We start from the raw sequence: 19,495 nt of genomic DNA, 5'->3' as shown, positions 1-19,495 counted from the left end.
AATTCGCCATATTGTTTATAGCGCTACTAGTTTACGAGTTTGCCACCTACCAGTGCTGCCACTAGTTTGTGAACTCGCCACCTACCAGTGGCGCCATTAGTTTGCGTACTCGCCATTAGTTTATACCCAGAAACAATCACAGCTGATCACAGAGCCCAACCCTGCACTCATTGAACCCTTCTAATAGTTAAGTACCTGCACTACACTTCCGAAAACAATAATACATCTCAATAATCTAATTTATAATTATTTAAACCACGCAGAACCTCATGATGAAAGCTACCGAGCCCCCATGCGATTCCAGTCGCGAGGAACGGCTCGTTTCATCTGTAAATCGGGCCGCGGCTCCTTCTAATCGGGATAAAAAGCCAGCGGTAAAAATGCCAGTCAACGTTTATTTTTACCAGCAGAAAGGCGTCCAACCTCCGCGAGCCTGTTTCTCAGAGACATGCATCGCGAAACAGAGAATCGGTGATTTCGCTCAGGCATCGTCTGGCCTGCTGGTCGAGTGCGTACTCGTAAAATCCCAGCCCGTGGTTTTTCCGACTTTAGGTCGACGTAGTGTCGACGAACTATTGATTCGCCGCGTTCCCTTGCCTAGGCGGCAACGTCTCAGTGCCGTACGATTTTCTCAGCCAGAGAAATCGTCGAAAAAATTCCTTTATCGGCATAACGAGCTTCCAATTGAAGAAGAATGTTCACGAGCTTTGGGAGAATATTCGAGGATCGTATAACTTTATTGTTCAGCCACGAGATGGCAGAAATTAAATTGGAATAATAAATAATAAGAATAAGAGTATTTTTTTTTATCTTTGATATTCATTGGTTTCGTGTGAATTGCTCCAGGATTGGGCGAATAAAGTTTATTTTTTTATTTGTTATTCCAAGTTTTTGGCTAGATAAGAATTTTGCTCCCCTCTGACCCAGACCTCGAAATAGCCTGGAGTAATTGCAAGATTACTTGAACGACTTTATCGTACACTGAGAGTTAAGTTTCTTTTGAGAAACTACCAAACATATAGAGATCTATTATTCGTAAGAGATGTGTGTCTAAGGTTAAATAGTTAGAATCAAATATGTAACTATTTTTGCTCTTTAAGCAAAAAATGACTGAAGAAGAGTCTTTGGTTCTACGAACAAAATACAATGTTAACATACTTACATTCAACATACTTATGTATGTATATTATGTATGTATACTTATCTATCATACCTGCATTTGGTATCATACATTCCTCTTTACATATCTCTTTACACATATATGTATAAGGTAATATACAATTTCTGACGTTAACTTTAGGAACAGTGTATACTACAGCATATGTATACTACATATCTAATCTCTTGCAATAAACGAATGTTTACTTTCCACGGTGCTACACCACGCCGCGCAACGAGAACGTTAAATAAAATGAATATAGTAAAAGAATATACGCTTGAAGGTTGTTACGCAAGCTGGACATTCGTCTCTGGGTAATTCAGAACAGAAATGAAACTCCGCTAATCTCACCATTCGTTCCCATTCGACCGTCGACAAATGCGTTAATCGTAAATAGCGATTTCTATTCGTTTTGCCGAATGGGCATGTCGCGCGACCCCCAGGCGCTGTCCCCATTGTACGTTATAGAATCAGGTCCGCTGTGAACCGAAATAACGGAGATAGAGACTCTATTCGACGAGATTGTATCGCTTTATTGTTGGAACTTTTAAGTGGACGACAAAGCAGTATAATTAATCCTCTAATTAATGCAAACGCTGCTACATATAAAAGAGTATCGAATCGAGAGTAAACGAATATCTTTTGTTTCTGATTTATTCGTCTGAATTTATTATTGTGTCCGACCCTAAAGGTCGTCGTCAGATGTAAACACTAAAAGCTATTTCTATCATCTTCAAAAGAAAAAATGTTATGACAATTTGCGGTCCGTAGGTGGCGAATAAAATTCAAACGAGAGACGTTGCTGGGTGATGGGCCGATTCGTTTTGTGGCTTCGGTTCTCCCAAAGAAGGAATGACGAAAACGGATACGACCACGGTTTATCGTACCTGAGCCGAATGTACAGACCGCATTGTGCATAAACGTGGCATGTACGCATATATTTTGACGCGGATGTGCACTTAGCTCCTTTTACGAGATAGACCGGTGCCGGGCACCAAGACGCTTGGATCAATAAGGCAGCAACCTTGCGATCGGTGCCGATGGTGCGACCAAACTTTCGGTTTTCATACCGACGCAGAGAACATCTGTGCTTATGTGTTCACTTTTCAATGTCTCCTATACTTTCAGACGCATACGTATATCCTAAAATTAGCTAACTAAATCGCCTGCACTTTAGAATAATACTGTACTTCAAAATAGTACTTCAGAATAGTACTTCAGAATAATACAAGAGTAATAGTAGAATGTATCCACTGATACCGAGAATGTGTATATTAGGCGTAGAAATGAATTCTGGGCCTCTCTATTCAAATCATTTCTAACACTAGTCTAAACACATATAATTAATTGTAATTTTGGGATATTAAAGTACCAACCTTCTGTAAGTCCTCAACCTGATCTCTACACAACCTGAGATCGTAGAATTAATTTCCATGTCCAATGCAAATTTGTACAATGAAGTTACTAAACTACTTTCCTACTAATTTAATTTATCAGTATTTATCGATCACCTTCATCTATTTCAATATTTGTCAGATTAGGTGGGTTAGACTGCAACACCTTGTTCAGCGAACCTCGCCCTGTTTCCATATACAATCCATAACTCCATAACTCAATCAACTCGGTATCAATTCACTTCTATCTGCTTTTTACTTTTATAAAGTCGTTAAACGAAAATAAAGTAAAATTCCGTCGCGTTATAAGTTGAATCGTTAAATAAACACGTCCTGTTGGCTATCGATCGCAAGTTCAATGACTTTGTGCGCTGTACGCAACTTTATACAGCAGAAAATTAATTTGCAGAGCTGGCGAACGCGAACGAACTCGAATTTATGAAATAATAATTCAAGTACGACAAACACAATCTAAAGAAATATTAAAATTGTCACGTAGCGGTGTATTAAAGGCATTATCGCATGAAAAGGCGGTAAAATCGATGCAGCACCGCAGACTCCGTCAACGCTACTCTTACAAACGGTTGAACGAGACCATAATTCACAAACATGATCAGTTTGCTATAATAACAGCACTTGAGTGATGTTTGCATCAATAAATGCCTGCATATGGTTCACGAACGCGCATTGGCGCCGATTACTTTACAATTACATAAAAGTCATCTAATCTCGAATGGTAATTATCGAGTGAGTGATTACTCGACTGGATCCGTTTTCTGTATCGCGAATGCCTGATTTTTCTTTTTACACAAACAAAACGTGACATTTAACCGACCGTATATCTTTACATAACGTTTAATTTAAACGAAAATGTATATTACAGTCCGTAACACGGTTGACCTCTGAAAACGATTTACGATTTTGTTGTATGCATACATTGTCACGTAGAACTGGAATATCATCGTGTAAGATGAAGACTCTTGCTAAACGGAAAGTAATAAATGAAAAGGTAACGATACCAATTATTGATCCCGTAAAAGTACAGATACAATTGTAACGTGAATTCTAATGTCGTTGGATAAATGTTAGCTATCGCGTGTTCGTATTTAAATATATAAATACGATTTATTTATTCGATGATGCTGCACGTAACAGTAGACAAGCCGGTCGGAAGCTCGCTCTACCTACATTTGCGTCTAAACGATCCGTTCTACGTAATTTCGCTACAGAATGGTAACCCGATCGGTTAAACGAGTCCTTGTAAACGAGTTCGGAAGGATAACGACGAAAATAGAGAATGGTAAACTGACCTGCAGGTGAATGGGCACTTTCTTCACCGGTGTGCTCATCTTCGATCGAAATTGGGAATGACGTTTGCCACGGAAAAAAAGCGAACTACTGGGTTCTGCTCCTCCACGATATGCACCTCGCGACGAATTGCACGAACACTGACTTTTACGGAAAACGCTACTCGCTGGCACGAAGTTCAGTGGAAAATCAAAATACGCAAGAACGAATCGAACAATCGACTGCGACTGACGCTACGTGTGCGCGTCGTGCGACGGTGGTAAATTTGCTCTCCCACTACAACTCCCCCCGTTTTGGCAAAGTGGGGATCATCCCCACTGCAGATGGTTCACATGTCCTGCGACAATGGTCATGGTGCATTTAGGAGAGGGTAAGAGAGCAATTGAACCCCATGCTATGAGTAATTATTGTATATGCAAAGGTAAAAGTAAATAATGTTGTTAAATGATACTACAATAAACGAGAAAGGTTGTAGCTGTCGATATATCCATGATCGTAGTATATGAATATACGTAATTGAACGATGATTTCAACGAAACTATATATTTTAATTTTGAATTCTGAAGTCAATGAACTTTTTCTTTGTTTTCTCTAACCGTGGGTGCATTTAAAATGTACTATGTTTGGTTTTAATTCTAGTGGCGCCATCGGTGGTAAAACGTCCAAGTTTGTATTGAAAATAGTTCCCACTGTTGCTGGTAGATGGCGTTACTAAATACAGGATCGATCATTAACACTGTATTAAATAAATATCCATAACAATAACTAAATATAACATCCAAACTAATATATTGTAGTATTATACAGCAAAGAATCGTATTACTTATGCATTTATGAAAAATAAAGAATCATTTTTTAAAATGTATCAGTGGCGCTATCTTATAAAAACGGTGGAAACTATTTTCACTACAAGCTTGGGCGTTTTTCCACCGACGACACCACTAGTATTAAAACCAATATTATTACACTTTGAATAAAGCCAAGCCAAATATTATTATTATTCTATAATTGTTACCATGTTTGGGAGGGAAAAATTTGTAAGCTCACGTAATATACACAGATATGAAAAATACATTGAATATGTATGATCATGTCATAATGTTATGATAAATTGCAGGGAAAAATTAATTGTTCACCATCATAAACTGAACGTTATCTACGAATCCATAATAAATACAGTTTTTAAATAATTGAATTTCATTTCTGTCATAATTTAAGTAAAAAATAGGTCTAAAAATCGAACACATTCCCGCCTGAAATGTATATTTAACTATATATATCGCTATTTCCGTTTCAACATGGCTATTCGTTTACATATGAAGCATGATTTGTCTGAAGCAAAAGAGAATGTGTTGCATTTAATGCCATGCAAGATTAACGGTGACGAGTCAGCGAATGTTTCCTCTTATTTTACACCGTATATTCGAAAAATTGACGATGAACGTAAGTTTGTTAAATGTAGACTTTCCTTTAGTGTAACTTGGCATTTATATACAAATATAATTCTCCAAACAATATCTTCGAATAGTATAAATACAGAAACACTGTGTTCATGTCAACAATTGAGGGATCATAAACTCTTTTTTTGAGAATTATATCATTGCTCTAAAGAAGTTTAAGGTTAAAATAGGAATTATTTTCTCTACAGATTATAATTCTTCATTTCGTGGATATCCACTTCAAGGCAAAAAGATAACAATACCTTCAGGATACAAAGGAATTACGTTTCTTGAACACAAAAAACCTGAAGTGGAAAATGTAGAACGCAATTTGTATTCGACAGGAACATTTTCATATTTTACATATTGGAATTATGATAAACTACCATCCAAGAATGATGCTTTAGCAGCAGCAATCGATTGGATTGACATTGCTGAAGCAGTAAGTTGCCAAGTAATGATAAAATCAAATGTTCTAATTAATTAATTGTTACATCTTCTTTCAGCTACATTCTACAGAGCCATAATTAAAATCATGAATCCCAACATAAGATATTATTATTGTAATTAAGTTTGTAATGATTTTTGTATTTTGATATAAAGAAAAACGAAAATAAATATTTTATATATATATTATAGTTTATTAACCATATTTTATATCATGAGCATATATTTTGTCGTACATAACAGACATCTTATAATTCCTTATGAAATATGTAAACATCGCAAATGATCTTTGGTTTAATTAGGAAAGCTGTTTCAAAAGTGTGCAGTCTTTTATAGGATAAATAGTACATTTGAAATTCGTTTTCTTATTTTTGTAAATATATAAAAGTTGCAATTAAGATGTAAGCATTATTTATCATTATTTTAGCACAGAAAATTTTTCCTTGTTATATGTGATACTGCTAAATATACTATACATATCTATTTTTTAATATTGATTTTAATGACATTAGAAATAGAATATTAATTATAAATTAACACTCAATGGAATATGGTTTTTAGTAAAAGTTATCTTCGTGTAATATTAAATAGCTGCTTGTTTATGGTCATGTTTGTATAAAATTCATATAAAATGCATTTGTTGAAACTATGTAAAGTACATTGGCAGTCCTACAAATTTGTAATGATTATTTGTAAGAAATATTGCATACATGCGTAGTTCCTACCATCATTTTTTATACATGCATATACGTACATAAATAGAAAAGTTAAGATAATTTTGTTTTCATGTACAATGGCAGTATTTAAAGATAAAAGAACCTTTCTCTCCAATGCCACAGAATGATATACTTCAAAATAAAAACCATCCAAAAGTTTCTCCTATTAATGTAACATTTGTAAATGTACCTCAAAAGAGGTATTAAATACGTTTTGGTATATAACAATACTAAAAATCACCTCAAAGTTATAAAACTTTAAATAAAAATCATTATAAAAAAATAACAGTGCTTAAAAACAAGTCTATAATATAAATTAAAATACTTTTGGTGAACAAGTACTGTAGTATACATTTATCGAATATTTCACTATAAAATATGTTCTTACTCCTAAAGGTTTTCTTCTGATCACCCTACAAAACCTATTTACAACTGCATTACATTTCTAATACTCAGCTAATCTAAAAATATGTCCACCATATATCACTTCACTTCATATTAGCAAAAGCACCCTAATGTTCGTTTATAAAATTAAGAAGTGAGTTAATGATATTTCGTGTCGCTAGTAAAACAAAGAAAATCACATTATTCTAAACATCGTTTTGTCAAGAAGTCATTTTGAAAGAAATATTCTTATATTGGTGCTACTATTCCATTTGGATGCATCTTAAATTACTAAAATTACATATACATAATAAATAATTTGCAATTTGTTCTACTATTGCACAGTGTTTGTTTTGTACCCTGATTTTTTAGGTGTGCCTCGTTTATCATAGTTGGGATTACTACTGAAATTAAAATATATATACTCATTGTTTAAAGTGACAAAACTTGGTAAGAATTGTTTGGCAGTAAACATGGTAAGTTTAAATGTAAAATCTGTTCTTATAACATAAAGTACATGTAAAACTCCTTATATTGTCCATATTGGCAATTTTTTCATAACCCTGTATCAAAGTTATCCTTTAATTAAATACTATATAATTATACTAGCACAAATATTTTTGATCTGTCTAATTCAGTACATAAAAAAAGAAGTTGAATAATTTTACTATCACATAACAAGTCAACATAAGTCTGACAAATTTCAGTAATTTGTATGTAGCTTATAATTAATTGTATTATACATATATTAAATTTGTGCGCTTTTAAAATTGCTACATAAAAATTATTTGTAAATCTGATTATGAAAATGTGCCTAATTCATTTGTTTGTTCTTGATGGTACTTGTTTTGGTCTTGTTGCTGTTTAATAAAAGCACTCAATCTGTTAAGCAAAAATTGCTTATCATGACCTTCTAGTACCAACTGATTCTTTAAAACTGTAACCATGTGCTGGTTTGCTACTGATACTGCGTAATAATAATATAGAAGTAGTATAAGGACTATAAAAGCTGGTAGACCAAATCCAGCAGTGCCAAGGAAATACAAAATCGACTGAAGCCAATCTGGGAACTGTGAGAACATTAAAATCAGTAAACTCCATACAGATTGAAAACCTCTGAATGGGCCACAAGATTTTGATGGCATTATTTCTGCAATAGAATAACCAACTGGGATCGTACACAAAATGAAAGAAATTAATAAAATAAACATAAAAAGTGAATGTGATTTGCTTGCTCTATAAATTTTACTTGATGGAGTACTGTTTACCAGACAAGTAAATTTCTTGATATAAAATAACAAAAAAGTACCAACTACTGTGACTAATGGCAATAAAGGTGCAAAAAAGCAACCAAGCCAACAAATAGTCTGTAAATAAACAACATCTAACACATGCTTAGGTAAATCAAATTCTTGCTCTCCAAAGAATCGTAGCACTTTGTTTTCTGTATGCTTTGCTATTAACGATCTAGGGAAATTAACGAAAAACGTCATGATAAACTGGAGAAAAATATCAGTAATGTAAAGCTTGAAAAATTGTTGACCAACAAATGTTTCCCAACACAATGGCCGTCGACTAGCAGTATTAGTACACTCGTTGTCCGGTATTTCGTTTGCAATTAATCTGTAAAATGATGCGAGTAGAACACCGAGAGCAGAAAGCCGTAAGAATATAGTTCTGAAAAGAGTTATGCGTATAACGAATGTTGGACTATAATTCTCTAGAGTTACCAAGTATCGAAATAGAAATGGTACTGCAAAATTTAAAGCGACGATACATGTATATGGAAGAAACTCGAAAAATAACTGAGCGATTTTGCTTAATGATACATATCCTACAGTGTAACTTTGAACTGCATGCTGTGAGACTTGATCGAACGAAAATTCAAATACGTAATAAATAAATGTGCCACAACCGCATAATACTGCCAGAACAATTAAATTAATGAACAAACGCATAATAACGTATTTCGTTTTCTCTTCTCTTGTTCGATTTTGTCTTTCCTCCTCCAATCTTTCAGTCTCTAAAAATCCTTTCATCTCGTTATATAATGCTTTATGTTTTACAGCTGCAGACTTTTCGTTATGTATACAGTAATCCCAACCACCAAAAATTAAATTGCAATATTTATAAAATTGACCTTCGTTTTCCACGACTCTCTGTTTAAAGCCTTTAGCGGCTGACTTAACAATCGCTACCAAACTAAGAATGAATATACCGATGGTAGCGCAAATATAAGATAGTGGTAAATTATAAAACATACCAGAAGTATCGTAAGAAATACGAGTGTACGCGCCGTAAAACAATAAAGTGTATTCTAAAATACCAGAGCCCTGTACAATATCTGTTAAACTGCTACTTCCCTCAGTTATATTCCAATACGCCTCTGAACAACAAGATATGCTGTGACTGTTGTTAGAATTTATGCACGACTCTTCTTCCGGCACGTCGAATAATATTGCGGGTAATACGATAAATAAGAACATAACCGAGAATAAAAGAACATTAAGATACATCAACCACTTGATGAATAAAAAGTATGCTACTATCCCCATTCCAAAATTTCCTCCAATCGTTTTAAGGCTATCATTCCACAGTTCCAGTTTCGAATATGCTTCCTTCATTCTGATGCGAAATTGTTGCCAAGCTTTCCTTCTTTGCCATTTCAATTGTTCAAAACCTTGCAACCTCAATTTTGTAGCACTCTGAAATCCATGGCATTTGTATTAGTTTATTTTAATTGTATGTATTTTAATTTATTCTTTTATCATTATATTTTTTTTAACATACTTGTAACTGATTCTTCAATTGTATCTTTTGTGCCATGCACACAGGCATAGCCTTGATTTGCATTATTTCTTCCCAAGTGCGTTCTTCGTTAGATAGATTCTCAGACAAGTCTGGTAACATAGACACAGCAGCATCATGGATATTTGTTGACATACGCCTGGATGTAGTTGTACCTCGAGATCTTGTACTAGTGCGTCTTCTCAATGTTGTCTTGGTATCATTACGTATTCGCTTAGCTGTAGCTGTTAGGAAAAGATATTGACATATTAATTTATTTGTAATTTTTATTATTTAAAAAGACTTACAATATTGTAATACCTACCAACACGGGACTTTTTACTTGGTAGCAGGGTGGCTATATGAGAAGGATCCCTTTGTAACACTTGCTGTAAATCTGCCTCAATAGCTGCAGGGTAACTTTCCTGATAAAATTCAGCACCGGCCTCTTCCCAGCCTTGCCCCCTGTCGCAAGCACGTTTTTTCCGTTCTCCACCAGACATCCTTCTTTTGTATTGACACTTGCAATTATATACGTGTAACTTTCTTCAGAAACCTTTGTTGCAAAAATTTAAATAGACATTATTCTAACATCTTTGTATGGTTATTTATCTCAATAATTCTTTAAGTAGACATTTAATATCACATACACGCACTTACAGATGACGTATACATGTGTCTATCAACAATCATTAATTCAAATAACAAACTATAAAATTACGAATATATTGATACATACACATTCGTGTATATTTACCTGAGATAAATCATTCGATCAAGTATCCTGCAAGTGCGTCATTGCTCGATGACACATATTTTCCTTTTATACTGATCAATAACAATGCTTATAAAAAAATAACGCTATGACGAACAAAATACCGACGTTTACAACTCGAATGACACATAGATTACACCGTTTTGTAAACTGTGACGTATTTAGAGGTTGCGCGAAATGTTTGAACGATATATTAAATCACATCAACGTTAAATTCAACATTTTCGTATATCGAAACTTTTGATTTTCGAAGACGAATAAAGCAGAATAAACACGGCAATTCATCCAAAAAACACTTATCGGCATTTTGTTTTCGCATATATCAAATTCGTTGTAGTCCACAGACGGCTGATAAGAGAACACTGAGGCATGAACTAAAAGGAGTGTAGGGGGTACTGTTCTAGTCACAGCTGACATCGAATTAAAAAAATTATTTTATTACTGTACAACTATAAATTGTTGAGATTACAATTAAAATTATTATTCAGCAGGTAAAAGATACAGAAATTGTTCAAAAATTTGTTTTTATATGGTTTTTGGTATGTCCATTCATACAGAATATAAATCAATACATAATTACTAATAATACATAATCACAATTTATGTTTAGTAAAATATTTTATACAATTAATTAAAATGATTAATTTTATAACCCTAGACACATTACATGACAGAAACTGTTAATTTCAATAGATTCAGTACTCTTTCATAATACAAAAAATTCATATTTACAAATTGCAAGTACAAATACTTAACCAGAATGAAACTAAGCAGTCTAAAATATAAATAATGATTGTAATTTCTATGAAACAATATAATTTATATATATTGAAAATAGTATCGTAATCTTTAATTTATTTTTAATTTAGAACTATCACTCTGAATTACTTTATATCTCGTATAGTACCTATTTAAATGTATGGCATGAAGTATATAAACAATTAAGCGTCAATATGTGATGTAGAAGTTAATATCATCGTATTCTTAGTATTGTCGTCCTCCTCTACCTCTGCCACGGTTATATCCACCGCGTTGATAGTTATCTGTGCTAGAATTATTTCCTTGATTCCATCCTCCTTGAACTCTACCGCCTCTACCTCCGCCGCTGGAACCACCACCTTGATATTGTTGTCCACGTTGATTGTCTGATTGTGAACCAGAGCTTGCATTGCTTGGGTAACAGTATCGATGACCACTTCCTGAATATTAAATCAATAATTTGAAATCTTCTGTCCTCATATTTTTTTTTTAAAGTCATTACCTCCGCTATCTTTGTTTTCTCCGCCGTAACTATTATTTCCACCTTGTCCTCTATAATTTCCTCCTTGTCCGCCGCCATAATTTCCTCCTTGGCCTCCTCCATAATTTCCTCCTTGGCCTCCTCCATAGTTTCCTCCTTGGCCTCCTCCATAGTTTCCTCCTTGACTTCCTCCATAGTTTCCTCCTTGGCCTCCTCCATAGTTTCCTCCTTGTCCACCCCCATAGTTTCCTCCTTGGCCTCCTCCATATCCACCTCCTTGACCACCCCCATACCCTCCCCCTTGACCTGCTCCATATCCACCTCCTTGACCACCCCCATATCCACCTCCTTGTCCACCCCCATAGTTTCCTCCATATCCACCTCCTTGACCACCTCCATGTCCTCCATATCCTCCTCCGTGTTTTCCTCCATGTCCTCCTCCTTGTCCACCAAATCCACTGCTATTAGAGGAATAATTCGAACTCTGAGATCCACTATCTCCAAAACTACCACCACCTCCATATGATCCATGTTTTTGACCTCCTCTATTATCATTAGAAAAAGATGCATTAGATCCACCTCCTCCGCGTCCTCTGTAACCACCTCCTCCTCCTCGACCTCCACTGAAATAAAAATATCGCGAACGTATATACATTTACTCCAAATTTTTTTTTCTAAAATTATTTTTGTTACTTTCGACTAACCCAGAAGTTGTAGGTCCTTGTACTCTATCTTTCTGCCATGGTGGCATTTCAGGTGGTGGTGGTTCTTGCTCATATGGTCTTCCACCTCTATCTGGTACTGTTCCAATGATAACCGAATTAATTTCGCTTCGAGTATTTTTCCTAACGCTCGCATTGCTTGTTTTCTCCATTAACGCAATGTCGTCTCTTGCGGCTAATAAATCAGCAAATGTAATATCGGGTTCTGCGCTTAAAAATTTCCTAGTGTCCTCGTATTGTTTATTTATTTCAGCTTCTCGACATTTGACCCTGTCTGACCACTACATACAAAAATAAAAAAACGTAAATGCCTTCATTTACATTAAACTATTTATTTATACTCACCAGAAATGATTGTACTGTTACATCGAGTCGTTTAAGTAACATATCGCGACGCATTCTATATTCGTCATGTAACTCTTGTTGTAGAAGTTGAAGATCTTTCCATTCCCTTTCTGTGAATTCTGTAGTAATTAATGGTTGACCCACAAGTTCAGGTGGTACTTTTTTTAACACTTCAGTTAGCTTGCCTTCCAGTCTTGTAAAAAGCTTTTCAACAGTAATATCATCTGGTGGTTTCCCAAAATTTAATGCTATTAACATGTCTTTCAGATCTTTGGCTGTGTCACTCTCCTCCTGCAAATAATATGGGTTATATTATTAAAAAACCTATAAGTATAGATCATCTTGATCTTATTTTTGTAATAGAAACTTACAACATCAACATCCATGGAATTAGAGGTCTTATGTTTTCGAAATTCTAGTAATCTAGAAGTCTTTAATTCTGCTCCCAGAAAATCTAATAAAATGTACCTATTTTCTTCACTTCCCAATCGGTTATTGGCATTACCAGACATTAGGGATTCATTCACACATCCTAATTCCTTTAAGAAACAGTTTAATTCTAATAGGAAAGAGCTAGAATCTTCCGGTGACATTGTTGGATGAACAGTTTCATCCATCTCGTAAAGTATTGCAATTTCATTTGTCAACCATGCTACAAATTTTGTAAATTGTGGCGATTTTGGGCCCTGTTTTAAGGCCGCTGTAAATTTATTTGGATCTGTTAACTCTCCATTGTACCTAAATAATAGTAAATTTCGTCAAATGTTAAGATTATATACAAATTTCATATTTAAAATATTAAGATTAACGAATAAATTTGTGTTATTTATGTAAGTTCATCTAGACGTTAAATTTCTTTTAAAAGTTATTAAAGGTTCAGTATTAGACTATAACCTCGAACTGCTTACCCAAGTTTCTGCAATTTATCCAACAATTTGAGTTCCATTTTGGTGAGTCCTTTGATAAATAACCAAACTTAATTATTACTAATTATAAAATTCATCAATAAAGTAAAAATAAAACATATTTACAATGAAAATGTAGAAAAATGAAGTGTAACGTACTTTCTTACCGTATGCAACCGTATGTGTCGTAACTGTATTGATGTGTATGTGCTGTCATGCCGGTCATGCGGTCATGCACAGTACCACACTTGATCACAGACATACTACTTCAGATCTATAGATCATGTAAAATATATAAGCTAAACTGAAAAAAAATTTTTTAGATTTCCATGGTTCTTTAAACTATATATGATTACAAACTTATTACGAGAAGAAACAATGAAATATACAAAAAGATTATACTATTCGTCTTATCTTTTATTTTTGTAATTTTTATGAAATAAATCATAAAAAGTAGGATTTCTAACAACTTCTATTATTAGTTTTTCTATGATTGTCATAGAAATGCAAATTTAAAATGCTGAACAATATTATTTAGTAACTAATAACTCGTTCGAATAGTTGATCCGACTATAAATAATTTAAAAAGAAAAAAATATAATCAATTATTCTTACATTTAAAAAGAAATAGAAAATAAATGCATACCAGAAATAATAAATTACATATTTCCGAATATATAATTTATGATTTACATTGTCATATTGCATAGTAAATTTACAATATGATTTATAACACAGCCTTCTCTTTTAGAATCGGTTATGTTTATAATTTTTAATTCCTACCAGAAAATCCGCAATAGGAAGAATGAAATAAAATTACACCATGGTTATAAAAGTAAAAATATGTAGATTTTTAGTGTATTACGTGTATCATACTTACAAAGTTAATCTTAAACTAATGGATAATTAACATTACAATCGTTATGTACAAATATTTTAATTCGATGAAATATATCGAAATAGTCGTGGTAAATATTGTTTTCTGAACTTCCGACATAGAAGTAATTATTGCCATTTGGATTAAATAATTTATTAATACTGGCATAACTTTAAATGCCAATGATTCTCGTAATCATCGCCAGTAATTTTACATTTATATATTTCCAATATTATACAATATTGTTTATACAATGTTAATAAATCATACAAATATGACATGTTTCATCTTAATAAACATTATTGAATTTTACACCTGCTTTTAAGTACATGGACAAAATAAAAAAATGTGACAAATTTATTTATAGATTTTGTTAACAAATGATAAAATTAGATATTTTACTAGTATCTTCAGCATAACATTGAAAAAGCAATTTTATAATTTAATACCCTGCACTTTTATAATACAGAAATTGAAAACTTCCGTAAGCATTGTGAGTTTTTGTAAAAGTTTTTCAAAAGTTACATATGTCTCTTAAAATATAATAAAATAATGTACACAAAAACCTATTTAATACATATTATTGTGCACATCAGAATTCAGTTTACAGGACTCTAATTGACTGGCAACTTGTACATTTAGTTAGATGTATACACATAAATATTATTCTAATATACATTTAAATTTACTTCCAATGGTGCTTTGGCAAATAAATTTTCATAGCACCATAAAAGTGCAATTTCATCGTGAAGCATGTAATTTTAGCTAACTTTTGTACTACTTCAACCCATTTATACTTCAACCATGAAATGCAAAATATTAATTTTTGTCGGTAGAAATTCAATAATATTTCTGAATGAAAACAATTTTGCTAAATATAATAAATAAAAATGTTTTTCTTTCATTTCTATAATATTAATCTACATATTCAATATTACACAAGTCAGTAGCTTAATTCAGTCATTTTTTCAAAATGAAGTTAACGAGGCTGTACAATTTTGTAATATTTTCTGACTGATAAAATCGGTCAGTTGACAAATTTTTGTATTCTTACAGTTTGTACATATCAATCTAAAAAACCTGAATTTTGAATTTCACGCTTATCATACAATCGAATAATTAATTCTCTATATTGCCTTCATAGAAGGACTCACATTTTTCTAACAAACGTAGAACTGGATTTATGTTATAAGGAAACAAAGCCTTAGATACTAATCTATCAATTGCTAAACGAAGTCTTATCAATATTGTCATGGTGTTGTCTAGCTCTCTTCCACAACAAGAGACAAACTCTGTCCAGTTTCTTTTAACATATTTCAAGAATCTCAATAAGTATAATAAGAAACAGGTTTCGTTGCTAACGAGTAAATCTAGAAGAACGTCTGGATCATGTGATACAGCATGTACAAATTGAATAAAAGTTAGAGTTGGACTGAGCATGTGACCAAGATCGTTTTGTGGAGGTCCTCTATAAAATAGGCCAACAGCTACATCCAAACAACACACCATTCCTTCAATCAGAAAGTCATCTTGATCATGGAACATTTGTACAACCCACTGGGATAAAGGCATTTCAGGATGAAATGGCATTAATGTTTTTACACACTGATCCAGTTGTCGTAAAACTTCTCTTATGCTTCTTTCAATAACTGCCATATCAGCATCAAGATCCTCTGCTTCAGAACCCAGGGAGGAGTCACTAGAATCGCTTCGTGTCTCTTTAACAGTCACGGCAACACCTTTTAGAACTAAAAGCACGATCTTTTGCAAAAGAGGACGATCACCTTCTCCTGAACCTCCTCCAAATCTTCCAGAACCATGTCGATATGGTAAAGCATCTAATAATCTCCAATCTTTTACGGCACGCACAATGAAGTGTGCAAGAGAGCAAGGCTCGTCTGGAAGTACATCTTGCAATGCCAATGTGCTTCCATAACATAATACTTCGTTAAATAATCCAAGTAGATGTCTCCAAATCACACCAGGAACATTGGCATTCAAAAGTACAACCAGATTATCTAACTGAGAATAAAAAAGCTTGGTGTCAATGACAGACAAATTAGCTTTTACGGAAATAATTGACTCCCACAAATCAAGAAATGTGATAACAGCTGATTCGTGTTGAGGTGTGTACGAGCTCAGAATGGCATCGAATTTTGATACTAATATAGTCCATTTAGATTCTAATGCTTTCACGCACATCGCTTTTACTGGTGTACTATCAAAACTTTCTGCATCTGAAATTGTTATCGTATTACAATGTGTTGGTTGTGTTATACTATCTGTATCCTCAAGGGGATGAACACTGCAGTCCTTATGCTCTACAACTCTTTTTACAACATCCAAAGTGAACAACATTTGACTTGGAGAATGAGTATTCACCAAAGATTGCGTAAGTCTCTCTAACCAAGCCGTATCAATATTTTCCTTTGTTACAATAAAAAAAGATGCGAGAACTCTACTAGCAGTAAACGATATGAATTTGTTTGTTGTACACGATAGGTCAATTATTTGATCTATAATGCCATGCTCGTTTCGCGCCAGCGCATCACAAACATCTACCACTCTTCTACACATTAAACCTCTGGTGTTTTGCTTGATAGCCAAATCAAACAGAAGCTGTAAAGCGCTTAGAAATTCTAAAGTTTGATCAGGTCCCCACTCTGATAATAACGAAGATCGAAAACTGCCATCAGCTGCTTCCACAGTAGCACTAGTGAACGGTTTGCGCAAACTGCTCTCAGGTATGTTACATAAGCATTGTGCCAACAGGCTATTCTGAAGCTGCTCGATATCCGATAACGTATTCCTCTCGACATCATTATTTTCAATGCGTTGTTTTTTCTTCGCTGGTTCCTCCATCGTGTTGTTAGGAGGACAACAATAACAGTGCCAAAGCACCATTAGCAGCACTATACTTGCTGCTTTCTGTTCTTGGTCCGCAATGTTCTTTCATCAGGTAATCTTCATAATACGTACAATGTGCCAATGAACAAAATACCATATAAATAATGGATGTGACACAGCATACATTAGCTTATTGTATTTATGTAAGCCATAAATATTTCAGCAAATACAATGTACCTGTATTGACAACAACAAAAATTTCATAGGTACATAATACTTGCTTGTTATAAAATAATTTTTCAGATCGAAAAATGTGATAATAATTCGAAAATTTTGTCGAGTGATACTCTGAATAAATTATGATAACAGTAATAATATCAAAATAGATAACAATATTACAACTTACGCAAACAATTGGTTCACGCTTTAAATTCCAACACTTTGCGGATGTATGCAAAAATGTACATGTATATGTTTACATATTCATTCGTACAAAGATGTACACATATATTCGTCCTGCGTCGATTAATCGATCAATTAATGCACGACATCCTCTTAATTGGTTTCAAATTGCATTCTTTTCCAGATATGTTCGTAAAATACCAAGCATGAAGTGTTTAACACAGGTTGCACATGTAATATATAAACCGACGCTTGCTGATGCGATAATTTACACAGAAAAAGATTCTCTGCCGATACTTCGACGGACAGTTAAATATATCAGATGTATATCGGAGAGCACTCTTTCAGAGTTACACCGTGTTTCACTACTTAAACAGTGTAAATATATTATTGTTTGTGCCCGAAGAATTTCTTTTGACTAGGAAGTGACAGAGCACTCGACCACTTTGCCCTGTTGCCACGTATACATGCTACCGAGTAAAAATAAGAAATACGGTTTTAAATCGTTTAACCGTGAATGTATCCCCGTAAAACAGTTCATATCTTATGTCAAGCGGTAAAATGTTAATCCGATAATGCGTAAGACACGAATTTTTCATGTTTATTACGTATTTTTCGGGTGGCATCATGCAGAGCTGCGTAACACAGTAGCTCCTCCTCGCACATTCCACAATGTACTGAGTACGAATTATTCGAATTACTTGATCAATTGCATTGTAATTGCGATCAATCCTCGTTAAATATTCCGTAAACGACTATCCTAAGATTTTTCTTAATAAAAGTAGTCGAAATCAAAAAATCGTGTAATAAATAGACGAGATGATCGGCAACTCTGCATCGACTGCAGCGCCACGCAGTTTGTGTATGTTTGTCGTGTAATTGGTATTTTAATGATTCGTCTAGTTTACGCCTAATTATCTTTTATATTTTGTACAGATATACCAGCAGGAAAACATTTTAAAAACATCTAGTAGTATAAAATATTGCTATATTTATTTAATACGAACAAAGTATAACAATACTGATATTGCATAGTCAAATTCATATTTTCTAAAAGTAGATTCTAAAGTTGAACAAATCAAACTACTCTATATAGAAACAAATTGCTTGTAATATGAGCTTTATAATTCATAATTGAAAGTTTTCAACATTAATTTAACGATTCGATAGGCTTTATGTACAGGTTTTTTTTTTTATATAATATATATAAATATGATTAATTTGTTGAATTATCAATTTTATTCTTATTCAAACAAGAATTGAATATGTATTTTCGTTTTAGATTGTTTATGAAAATAATAAAGATCAACTTTTCCAAAAACCTTCAGCCATCTTACTTTGGTCATATAGTGACGCTGTCTGTGACAATTATTTGCATAAATCACCATTTGGATTTGTAATAAATTCGTTTTTCAAGTACAATGTCTATTCTACCATTTGCTGTCATAGTACGCATTTGAATTTTTCCGCGCATTTATTTCTCTCTATACAGGGTGTCCCAAAAATGTTGTAACACCTTGAAAGGGGCGTTCGGGAGGTGATTTGAAACAATTTTTTCCTTAGGAAAATATTGTCCGAGGCTTGGTTGAGGAGATATTAACAGAAAACCCCGACGTGGAGCGCTCGCAGCAGCGTATGAGCGCGGCCGCCTAGCGCGTAGCCTTCGCTTGCGCGTTATGATTGGTCGGGATTTTTTGTTAATATCTCCTTAACGAAGCCTCGGACAACATTTTCGCTAAGGAAAAAGT

The 19,495-nt window shown here is 33.7% G+C and overlaps 5 protein-coding genes across 9 annotated transcripts in view; 1 reads left to right on the top strand and 4 right to left on the bottom strand.

Annotated features, from left to right (window-relative positions):
* LOC128874368 (dihydropyrimidinase) overlaps positions 1-4,102 on the bottom strand; it is a 24,327-nt gene extending 20,225 nt beyond the window's left edge. For both annotated transcript variants that reach the window (XM_054119064.1, XM_054119065.1), the window contains exon 1: positions 3,864-4,102. In XM_054119064.1, the coding sequence (XP_053975039.1) occupies positions 3,864-3,902 (39 nt within the window). In that variant the 5' untranslated portion in view covers positions 3,903-4,102. The remainder of the gene's footprint in view (positions 1-3,863) is intronic.
* Positions 4,103-5,019: 917 nt separating this feature from the next.
* LOC128873454 (ribonuclease H2 subunit C) lies at positions 5,020-5,931 on the top strand. The gene is made up of 3 exons (XM_054117046.1): positions 5,020-5,304; positions 5,510-5,742; positions 5,807-5,931. Exons 1-3 carry the CDS (start codon positions 5,160-5,162, stop codon positions 5,825-5,827), a joined length of 399 nt encoding a protein of 132 aa, XP_053973021.1. The 5' UTR covers positions 5,020-5,159; the 3' UTR covers positions 5,828-5,931.
* Positions 5,932-6,074: 143 nt separating this feature from the next.
* Positions 6,075-10,779, bottom strand: LOC128873451 (transmembrane channel-like protein 7). Its single transcript, XM_054117039.1, has 4 exons — positions 10,392-10,779; positions 9,960-10,190; positions 9,638-9,879; positions 6,075-9,552 (listed from the first exon to the last, which is right to left on the bottom strand). Exons 2-4 carry the CDS (start codon positions 10,135-10,137, stop codon positions 7,648-7,650), a joined length of 2,325 nt encoding a protein of 774 aa, XP_053973014.1. The 5' UTR covers positions 10,138-10,190; positions 10,392-10,779; the 3' UTR covers positions 6,075-7,647.
* Positions 10,780-11,193: 414 nt separating this feature from the next.
* LOC128873452 (protein FAM98B-like) lies at positions 11,194-13,882 on the bottom strand. 4 transcript variants are annotated; one of them, XM_054117043.1, is made up of 8 exons: positions 13,781-13,882; positions 13,625-13,673; positions 13,088-13,454; positions 12,717-13,007; positions 12,354-12,652; positions 11,995-12,272; positions 11,671-11,922; positions 11,194-11,608 (listed from the first exon to the last, which is right to left on the bottom strand). In XM_054117043.1, the coding sequence occupies exons 2-8, from the start codon at positions 13,660-13,662 to the stop codon at positions 11,394-11,396; spliced, it is 1,740 nt and encodes a 579-aa protein (XP_053973018.1). In that variant the 5' UTR covers positions 13,663-13,673; positions 13,781-13,882; the 3' UTR covers positions 11,194-11,393. The 4 variants fall into 4 exon arrangements, with proteins under 4 accessions (XP_053973018.1, XP_053973015.1, XP_053973017.1 ...); XM_054117040.1 differs by having other exon boundaries at positions 11,671-12,272; XM_054117042.1 differs by having other exon boundaries at positions 11,671-12,272; positions 13,789-13,869.
* A 566-nt stretch (positions 13,883-14,448) lies between these two features.
* Positions 14,449-18,561, bottom strand: LOC128873453 (protein lines). Its single transcript, XM_054117045.1, has 2 exons — positions 17,752-18,561; positions 14,449-17,582 (listed from the first exon to the last, which is right to left on the bottom strand). The coding sequence occupies exon 2, from the start codon at positions 17,400-17,402 to the stop codon at positions 15,618-15,620; it is 1,785 nt and encodes a 594-aa protein (XP_053973020.1). The 5' UTR covers positions 17,403-17,582; positions 17,752-18,561; the 3' UTR covers positions 14,449-15,617.
* Positions 18,562-19,495: the final 934 nt, after the last annotated feature.

The sequence above is a fragment of the Hylaeus volcanicus genome, chromosome 3 (genome assembly GCF_026283585.1).
Source record: "Hylaeus volcanicus isolate JK05 chromosome 3, UHH_iyHylVolc1.0_haploid, whole genome shotgun sequence".
NCBI classification, from domain to species: Eukaryota; Metazoa; Arthropoda; class Insecta; order Hymenoptera; family Colletidae; genus Hylaeus; species Hylaeus volcanicus.
The sequence above is the reverse complement of the archived record's forward strand: the minus strand, read 5'-3'. Positions and strand labels throughout refer to the sequence as shown.